The sequence below is a fragment of the Anneissia japonica genome, unplaced genomic scaffold, assembly GCF_011630105.1.
Source record: "Anneissia japonica isolate Jap-2015-1 unplaced genomic scaffold, ASM1163010v1 scaffold287919_len575428_cov197, whole genome shotgun sequence".
In the NCBI taxonomy this organism is placed as follows: Eukaryota; Metazoa; Echinodermata; class Crinoidea; order Comatulida; family Comatulidae; genus Anneissia; species Anneissia japonica.
The window spans coordinates 55,030-65,477 of NW_022718751.1; the positions used below are offsets into that span (position 1 = coordinate 55,030).

At 32.4% G+C, this 10,448-nt stretch overlaps 1 protein-coding gene and 1 long non-coding RNA gene across 2 annotated transcripts in view; one reads left to right on the forward strand and one right to left on the reverse strand.

Moving 5' to 3' along the window:
* LOC117110594 overlaps positions 1-2,002 on the forward strand; it is a 5,126-nt gene extending 3,124 nt beyond the window's left edge. Inside the window, exon 3 of the long non-coding RNA XR_004445729.1 lies at positions 577-2,002. This is a non-coding gene — a long non-coding RNA (uncharacterized LOC117110594). The remainder of the gene's footprint in view (positions 1-576) is intronic.
* The window catches only part of LOC117110592 (lysosomal aspartic protease-like), a 17,542-nt gene extending 7,124 nt beyond the window's left edge, over positions 1-10,418 (reverse strand). Inside the window, exons 1-3 of the mRNA XM_033253346.1 lie at positions 10,288-10,418; positions 8,099-8,261; positions 7,651-7,765 (exon numbers count right to left, since the gene is read on the reverse strand). Coding sequence (XP_033109237.1) covers positions 7,651-7,765; positions 8,099-8,261; positions 10,288-10,355 — 346 coding nt within the window. The 5' untranslated portion in view covers positions 10,356-10,418. The remainder of the gene's footprint in view (positions 1-7,650; positions 7,766-8,098; positions 8,262-10,287) is intronic.
* Between the last annotated feature and the right edge of the window lie 30 nt (positions 10,419-10,448).

Consider the following 10,448-nt stretch of genomic DNA (forward strand, 5'->3'; position numbering starts at 1 on the left):
ATTTTCTTTATTTTAGTGAAATCTTTTGCCGGGAATGGGCCTTTAAATGGCAACCCAAAATGTTGGTGATTATTGCAATAAAGTATTAAATATAAAAGTTATTAAGAATATTATTAAATTTATAATCCACTATGAGGAGTGGATGTGGCATGGGCTCACCATCTTGAAGTAGGGAGATCTTTGTTATTGTGGTGCATCAAGCACTGGTGCTGTTCCACTACCCATTTTACAAAAGAGTATGAAAGATTAGTAACGAGCTTGTTAGATTCCCTAGTAATGCACCTTTTTTTTCATACAGATTCCTCTTTAACACTTAAATATGCAATACCTCAAGTAGGTTTAGAGTTTATCTTTTGATAATGTAAAATTTAAAGTAAAATTTGAAAAGAGTATTAATATTTTCTGGCTTTAATTCTATTTTTCAGGTATAGATATTGTGTCAAAAGTAAAAAATTTTTCTGATTTGAACATTTTTAATTTTGATTCGTTAGAGTGTCTACATTTTTTTGGACATTGTTTTGTTTTAGAGAGAAAAAACGAAGTGATTTGTACCAGTTATTCCTTCCTTCCTTCTAGCACACATCAATGCGACTGCAAACAGCACATCAAACCTAGCTGGAAATTCATGAGCTGACACTGCAGAAAAGTGGAATTTTACAAGTCTCAATTTTTACTTTTATTTGATCGACATCTAGCAAGAGACACTAACGCAACCATGACACGTCAAGAATTATTGAAAACCTTTCACACTCTCGGTGCAAAGCGACATTATTACATGCTGTGTCAAGTTACTATGTAATTTACACATACATTCTCCCTGTTGCTGAATAATTGCTTTGTTTGTGAATCACTAAGAAAAACTAGGTTTCTGTATTTCTATATATTTTTTTTAGTATCTATACTACCCTTAAAAAAATCTTCAAAAAATAAAATTTTAAAACCATTTCTTCTTAAATATAAATGATCAGTATCCTATGAGAAACAAAATCATTTAGTCTTTTGCTAATTTACTGTTTAAAAAAACAAAAAATACCAAATTAATCACCTGCAAAATAATAATAAGTGTCCCTGTAAAGATTATAAATAATTTATAAACAATTTATGTACAGTGTCTGCTAATCAGCAAAATGTGTTTTATTGGTGTAAACTTCAACTGAAAGCTAATAATTATCTTACCAATGTATTTATTTATTTATTCTATTTATTCGGTATAAAACACTCAAAAGGTAACAAAAGTTGAAATTTTTTTGAGTTGACTTAAAATAATGAATTTAATATATCTTAAGCTGTAAGGAAAGATAAAGAAAAAGACGCAAATTCATGCACAGAAAAAAGACAAGAAAAAAATGCAGTACCAAAGCCAATTCTAATCTTTACACACAAATGGAAACTGACGCAGCCCATTTCTTAAAAATGATGAGTTTGCTAGCTGTCAATCAAAGCAGTATATGATACACTATCTATGGTCCCATCTGAGAATAATTATCTATTATTCACCATTTATCTGCTTATTTGTTAAAATGTCTTCCTTTTTTGTCTATCAGTGGAAACACCTTGTACTCATCTACGTATAGTGAATTCCACTGTGTATAATTTGATCCGTCGATATAAAATGAAAATGAAATTAATTATAATAAATTTAAAATACCATGTTAAAAGATTCAAAAATTGGCATATAAAAAATGTATTTTATGGTTTACACAACACTAATATATTGCATGCATATTATTGCTCTAAAAATGAAGTAAGAGAAAACACACAACCAACCAAAAAAATCTGAAAAATCTTTAGTCGGCTTATTTTTTGTTTATTTTTTTACCAAGGATGAGGGTGAGCGATGGTTGGTTGGTGATAGGTATAGGCCATGGACATACATCAATTGAGACCTGTTGATTTTTATGTATAAACTGGTCAAATTAAGCTAAAATTTATTCAAAATATCATGTAGTAATTGCCTTAACCAAAAACAGACTGACACAGGTTTTCAAGTGTCACCAGTGGCGGCCCGTCAAGGCAAGCAAGGTGCTCTGCATACCCAAGAATAAAACTCCAAAAAAATATTTTATTGTGCCCTTTTTCGTTTTATTTAGTATTTATTGGCCAAAATGTTTTATACCAACCTTAATTTGTTTTTAGTTAATTGCTACTTTCATTGGAATATCTAAGTTTTATTAGTTTTTCAATCTTTAGGCCTTTTAATATCATAGGATAGCGAGCCTATCGCGTCATACTCTCCGTTGCTTTGAGTTTCCACATGGCTGGTTTCAATACTGTACCAGCCAACGCCTGAACGCGCTTGTGAGTCAATAGAAGTGAGAGCATACCTTGTAATCTAACCATGTGGTTGCATTAGAATAGCAAATTTAACACTGGTTTGGTTTGATTAATGCGCAGAATTATGGGTGATAATTGCTCGTCACCTTCTCATTCAGGGGCGGATCCAGATATGTCCGAAAGAGGGGCTAATAATACCACCCTAAGTTTTCTGGGGGCGTATGCCCCCGCAAAAGTTTGCAAAAAATTTTTGTGTTCTAGATGGTCAGGACGAAGAGTCCACACCAACCCTCAGCCCTACCATTGTTTGAGCTGAGGTTGCGATTTTTTAGGATTTAGCACTTCTATACACTTGGAAATAGCACTCTCAAACTTCAAAAACGATTTTGAAGTATAATTTGACAATATGTAAATGTTTATTTTTTGGCATTACAACTATTTAAGCTTCCATCCCAAAAACATTCCACATACTGTGGTCTGATTTCCAATGAGGAAAACATGTATATTCCAATGTGATGTTTAAATACTGTTTCTTTTTACTCTGCTAAAACCATGAATGGCAATTTAGTGGTAAATTGGTAATCAAATTAAGGACAATAATAGTATTATTATGTGAAAATCATCAAAAACTGAAATTTGATCCTTCTATACAAGGAAATTCAATATTTCAATATTTTTTTAAGGGTTTTTCCAGATTTTAGATTCATGTACTTTATTTTCCAATGTAATTTTATTTTATTTTATTTTATTCCTTTCAGCCAGTACAACAACAACAAAATCAATAAAGAACGAGGAGGGCTGAGGAGTGGCAAAAGCGGTATAAAAACTACTATCACCGGATATGGTGTGCCCCTCCCATAATCACATATAAATAATTGAGTTTCTATATTTTTAACCATTTTCAACCATTTTTAAACCATGAATGAAAATTAACTGGTAAAGTAGAGATCAAATAAACTATAATCAATGTAATGTTGAATTTTTGAAGGGTTTTTTTTTTTCTAAGTTTTACCTTATCTTTCAACTGTACCATAGCTTCTTTGGTATAGTCCCAACCTCCTTAAACATTAAATGAGCTGATTTTAGGTGTCGGCTTCTACCCAGCTATTCTCCATCCAAAAAAAATACACACAATTTCAATTTGTTTTCCTGGCTTAATTCATGGAGTACTGTACAAATTTCTGTCAAAGATTTTTTTATGGATGTGATGCTGAACAATATATTTTTTAGCCTTACAACCATTTAAGCTTTCAATCCATCCCAGAACATTCCACATACTGCAGTCTCATTTCTGCTTTCTAGTCAAAACGGCAATAAGTCAAAACGGCAATGACCAAAACGGCAATAGACCAAAACAGCAATAAACCAAAATGGCAACACTTTTTTGCCAGAACGGCAATGGACTAAAACGGCAATAAACCAAAATAATAACATAAATAATAATAAAAATAATAGGCCAAATAACAATATAACAACATACAAATTCAATAATAAAAGATTAGGGGAAACACAATATAGAAGCAGTAAACAATCATTCAAATAAATAAAACTTTAAAATACAGCAAAATGCTTCAAAAACAATTTATTTAATAAAAGTAAAAAAACACGGAAAAAAAAGTAAATTAACAAAAATTAAATAAAAAAATTAACTTAAAAAAACAATAATAATAATAATAATAATGAAAGTAATTATAATAATAATAGAAATAATAACACAGTATAACAACAATATAGAAGCAGTAAATATTCAAATAAATATAACATTTAAATATAGAAAAAATGAGGCATCTAAACAATTTGTCATGGATGTGTAAAAAATTTTTTAAAAAGCGATTAAACATTAAAAGCAGGAAAACGAGCCCATGCCAATATTCAAAAATTAATAACTGCGGTGCGCCCGGTGGCACTTGCTCTTGGCATTGATTTTGCTCATTTGCCGTTTTGGTACTTGTCGTTGCAGTTTTGGTCTGCGACCGTTTTGGTACTTATCACTGCTGTTTTGGTTTATTGCCATTTTGGTTATTGCTGTTTTGGTCATTGTCATTTTGGTTTGTTGCCGTTTTGACCTGCTACCCTGATTTCCAATGAGGAAAACATGTATATTCCAATGTGATAAATACTGTTTCTGTATTCTCTGCATGAATGACAATTGAGTGATAAAGTGGTAACCAAATTAAGGAATTATTAGTAAAACAAAGTGTAAATGATATTTATTTAATTCTTAATGTGATTTCAATTTGTGAAATTCCTCTATACGATGAAATTCCATATTTAAATGCATTTTTTAAAGGTTTTTTCCAGATTTTAGATTCATTTCCAATGGAGAAAACATGTACTTTATTTTTCAAATTGATGTATAAATAATTTAGTTTCCACATTTATTGCATAAAAAAGAATGGGAATTAAGTGATGTTGAATTTTTGAAGGGGTTTTTTTCCAAACTTTACTTCAAACAGTATCTTTGTCTGTGCTTTATTTGTGTTTTATTGTTGTAATCTGTTTATTTGTCTTTGTTTTTTGTGTGACTGTACTATTGTGATGCATAGGGTTCCTGAATAATGACTGATTTTATGCCTACCATTGTTTTCCTGAAATATTGAGGCTTGGCTTGCGCTTCTTAACCGCAAGTGAAAGGCACAATATAACCTAGTACCAGTACCAGTACCATATCTTTGGTAGGCCCGAACCTCTTTAAACACAAAAATGAGCCGATTCCAGGCCTTCTTCCCAGGGTATTCCTCATCCCAAAAAAAATTTTGTTTGTCCATACTCCTAACTTGTAGGGATGGCCAATCTATAAGGGATTTTCAGCACGAAATGCCTAATTCAAAGTCAGTCGTTGGTTTCTTTCTGAAAGTATTTCAAATAGTATCTACCTAAAGCTTCAAACTTTAAAAAGCACTATCTCTATCTTTTAAAAGGAGCATTGCACATTGTACAGTAGGTGATTTTCAACCATGTAGGGCCTTGGGATCTTCACGCAAGACTAGCTAATCATGCCTGTAAAAACTCGCCGAAGAAAATCTGACAGCTTCGAGTTCTAAAAGTGCATACAAATACATCCTTTGCTTGTCACACGTCAAAAGACCTTGTCAATTAGAGCACAGTACTCGCAATTGAAAAGCTGCCACAAATGGATCTGTTAAAACATGCTAAATAATTTCCGTTTATAACAACTACAAATCATAAACATGATGCTACAATTTTTGGTTTAATGTGAAGTCTGTTGAATTGTGTGAAACAGTGTGAAACTGGAGTGGCACATGTGATATGTACATTGTTTTAAACTATCTATGCCCACACACTACTACAATTTAAAAACCGAATGCTTTCCCTTGATATTTATCCGGGTATACATTTTCCTGTTGATGAATGAACATTAATGAGAGAATGATGACTGTCTTTGGCATTAGAGTCTCATTACTGTATTTATCATGATATGCAGAAATCTACATATAAGCACAGCATGTGTGATTTTATTGGGAATGACTGTTTATTAGTTTATTAATTTTAAATGACTCCTCCCTTATCTACAAGATAATCTACACTGATGAGAGCATGAACCACCCTATTATGTGCTAGATTCATGCGAAACATGCCATACATCAAGACCAAGTTCACAGGTGCACACGCATCTTACGAACATCATCTGCTGAAGCATAATTGCACACATGATCTGGTTATTATTTAACTGCTGTTGATGATTGTGAGCAGTATGTGTGTGTGCACAGGTAGACCTATTTATCAAGTGTTTTGCCTGTTTACAGAAAATTTTGGACAAAAAACAGGAGCAGGATTTCTATGAATTAATTATAGGCACAAAAAAATAGAACATGAAGGTCATAAATATATGAGATTGACACATGGCAGGGGAGGGGGATAAATATATTCTCTAATTCATAGGGAATAAATGCATTGTGACCCTGGGGAATGGAATGTTTCCCTGGAGATTAAAATGGCACAGGGCCTTTGTGGTATTATCAGCCTGTATTTTCTGGCTGATGTGACAAACATTACTCTACACAATCAATCTGAATGAGTAAACCAAGTAGTACCATTTCTTATAGTAACAAGGAAAGGTATTTTATATTATCATATTTATCATGACCATATTTAGGCATGTCACATGTTTTGTCAAATAAAATTTGATAGTCTGGACAGAAAATGCTAGGTCTGATTCACTTTATCAGTGGGTTACTTTTGCATAAGGTACTGTAGCTGGAGCAGATGCGGGGGTGGGGGTCCAGACGGTGCGATCGCACCCCCTAAATTGTATTAAGAAAAATAATTGTATTTATTGTTGACATGAATTATTGGTAATATTTTTAAGACGAAAGTGCATTTTCCTGGCACCATATTCTCAAATTTTTGCATCTCAGCACCAACCATGTTGGTACTAAGATGGTGTGGACTCTCATGCAGCCATGGGCATAGATCATGGGAATAAGGGACAAGTTCTCCCCCTACATAATTTAAGAGGGGGGTGGGCTGATTGCCTTCACTTTTCATCTGCAATGCAATTTCATAAGTAAAGAAGATGCCTGAAAATTGTTAATTATAAACTGCATAATGTCCCAGATTTTAACGAAAGAGCACTCCACATTCAGAGTACATCTTATTTTATAGCATCCCGGTATCATTGCCCACAAACATCTGAATTACATACTACAATACCCCCCTCCCCCCAAAAAATCACAGTCAAGTACTTAAAAAATCACCGAAAATCACCTCTTTTGTGAATTATCGCCCCTCAAATGATCACTGAGCCACCCCCACTTCACCTTCACTCCTCCATCTACCCCAATTTCAAGACTTCTCGATATTCCACTGGCAGCTTGTCAGTCTGGGTGTGTTTTTGTGTGTTTTACTTGGAGGGGGTGGATTGTAGGTTATGTTGCGTGCGTTTTGGTTTGTTAAAGGCATACTTTTTTCTGTTTTGTAGTCCCAATCTCGTTTTCTTTGGTTCCTTGTTTCCTGCTTTTTGTCTGTTTTACGTAATTTGTAACTTTTTGATGTGATTTTGTAGGTCTACTTTTTAATGGTAACTGAGCTTAGTTCATTTTTTCACATTTTGATATGTTTTTCTTGTGAAGAAACTTATCGATTTCTATTTGTATTTCTCTGCGGTAATGTACTTTTTTCTGTGTTTAGGCCCTGTACAGTAATTTGTAATTTTTTATAAATGTTTGAATATTTTAAACAACTTAATTTTTGCAATCCAGTTTCTTAACTGCAATTAATTATTCTATGTACTATTTTATTTTGATGTGAATAAAGATACCAAGATGCATTAACCAGAAAATTCATTGTTTCCAGCTAAAGTACAGATTTTTTTATATGCCTCTTGACCAACATAAAATATATATCACTACATACCACCACATCCACGACACTTAACTGAGGGAACCCACAGGTTGGATGATCCAGTGTCAAAAAGAACTTTGAATTTCTGTGGGGGTGTCCCAATTGTGATCTCTCCATAGTACTCCATCTGATAAAATAATGTATTTTAGTTATTTATAAGTAACAGAAATTTTCAGTAATTTAATAATAATAATGAAGACAATGATGATAATAATAGCAAAAGGATAATAATCATAATAATATTCTGTAGTTATTTAATTTCAATAGTGATGATGGTAGATGGTAATTATAAATATGATGATGATGATGATGGTGATGGTGATGTTATGGTGATGGCGACGATGATGATCCCTGTCTTTACTTATAGTTTCCAGTTTACTTTCTGTATTTCTTATCAATATTATACAAAATTTTAGAACAAGTTAGAATATGGAGAAAAATGGATTCCTTAGGGTCTTACATCTAGACAATTTGTCAGTGGCTCCCTTACAGGCCCTCCAATCAAGTTGTACTTGGTTTGCAAGTTGTACTTGGTTTGCAAGTTGTGCTTCAAATATTTTTCCATCGGAGTGCGTGAACCAATCAACTGACGACGCAAACTATCAAACTTAGTGAGACGTATCCTAAGTAGGAAACAAAAATTTGGTTTATAATACTGAAAATTATAATAAATAATAATGATAATAATAATAATTAATATTAATAATATATATTAACAATAAGATATTCTGCTATCATTTTTTTAAATATAAAGTCTTGTCCTTTGAAAAATTTATGTAAAGGAGAGTGTATCACATTGACAACTGTTTTATACATGCCAAAACACTCCTGATTTGACCAAGAAACTCCTGATTTTGTCCCAATTTTACCCCAGCTTCTGATTTAAAAATGAATTTAATCACTATATTATACAGATAATCAAATTTAGTCTAAATCAAATTTTACAAATCAGTAATTACATATTCAAATCAATCATTTTGGCTCTCTAAACAGAAAGAATTAACCCCGGAGCTTCCAGGGTTTCGCCCCCCAGACCCACCACACGAGAGGGAACACTCCTCGCCTTCTCCCAAACCCAGCCCCCACTCGGCCTCCAGGCCTCAGCCTATGTGTAGCGCTAAATTGTAAAAATCTATGAAGAAACACATACATCTTATTATTTTCTGATTTTTATTACTCAAATGTTGGCATGCATGCTGTTTCACGTGTGTGCATTGCATCAATTAGATTCAAACTTTGACCAGTGGACCAGTTGGTTAAAGGCCCTGCCCAGAGTTTTCTTTTTATGCAGACAAATATGGTTATATAGAACATCAAGGAAAAAGGTGTGATATCCAAAGGCCAAAAGATCTCCCGTTTTGTTTCCTCTATTTCTTAAGTCCCCCTGCCCCCCCCCCCACTGGTGCTGCCACTGATCAGTGTGCCTAGTAGTAGTAGTAATAAAGCTTTATTTATTCACGGAACATAACAATTTACAGGCTGTTTTTTCATCATGGTCATGATAAAAAATATCAGTCAAATTTACAAAACATATAATATAAAGCAAAAACTCAATACCGTATAATGAAATTTACATTATACAAATGCACCAAGAGTCAATTAGTCAATTATTTGGATAATGCTTATGTAAAATCGGCACACCTTCAGATGTAACCTTACAATGACTAGACAATAATTAATATAGATTAGAAAACACAAGATCAAAAATTTTTTTAAATAATAAGTTCAGCTGCCATATAAAGTATAATGAACATAAAGTGTGATGATAATCACACAGTGATCGTTCCTTGAAATTAAAATTTTAAAGTAAATAGACATTTTGAAAACAAGTACAAAATACTAATATAAAAACTTTATTTAAAATAATTTTTAAAAATTTATTACAGAAACATTAGAAAATTCAAGATCAAATACATTAAAAAAAACAAGCTTCTGTTCTTTTGATTTTACTAATTAATATAGGCTTATTTATAATGTTTTTCAATAGGGGGTTGCTTTTGTCATCACTAATGGGAAAATGATTTATCGCATGATTTAATTTTCCTTTACTTTACTCATTTTTTTTAAATTTAATTTTTGTACCCAGGCCAGATTTAATGGCTCCACAGCCAAATTTATTAAGAATCAGGAATATAGAGTAAACAGGCCTATTTTATATTCTTTTTCTTTTTCTTTTTTTTTTTTTCCAAGATTTCAAATTAAGGCCAAAACAAATTGTTTGTTTGCTCTTCTCCACCCGGCCCAACTAACTGACGAAAATAGGGGCGGGAAAACAAAAAAACTTTTTTTTAGATTTTTGCTTTACAAATTAAAAAAAATGTAAGTGAATTTATCTTTATTTTTTGCCAGATGCCCTACAAATTAGTCTAAAGTTGTTGTAAAGTTGTTGTCTAGTGTAAGATATTGCCATTCTAGGCCTCTGTAGGTTATTTTTGTTCCATCTGATGAGTATAGTCTTTAAAAAAAAAAAAAAAAAACGAAAAAAAAAACTTTTCCACCTGCCACTTTTTATCATTTTAAAAAAAGAATGGCAAACAAACAATTTATTTTTTTAGGCCTAAGATGAAACTAATTCCTCCATGAATGAAAATTATAATAATAACAATATTTGATAAAACAAATACTACTGTATATCTGACTGATTCTCACCGCTCAAGTCGTCCATAACCCAAGTGACTGCAACTGATAAGTAAAAGCCAGCTTATAAGAAACTTCATCTTGTGTTCTTTTCCAGAAGACTACCAAAGAGTTAATGCAAAAGCAAGTACTTAGTACTCCTGTCCTTCAGTAACGTTCAAGTTAGGTCACGT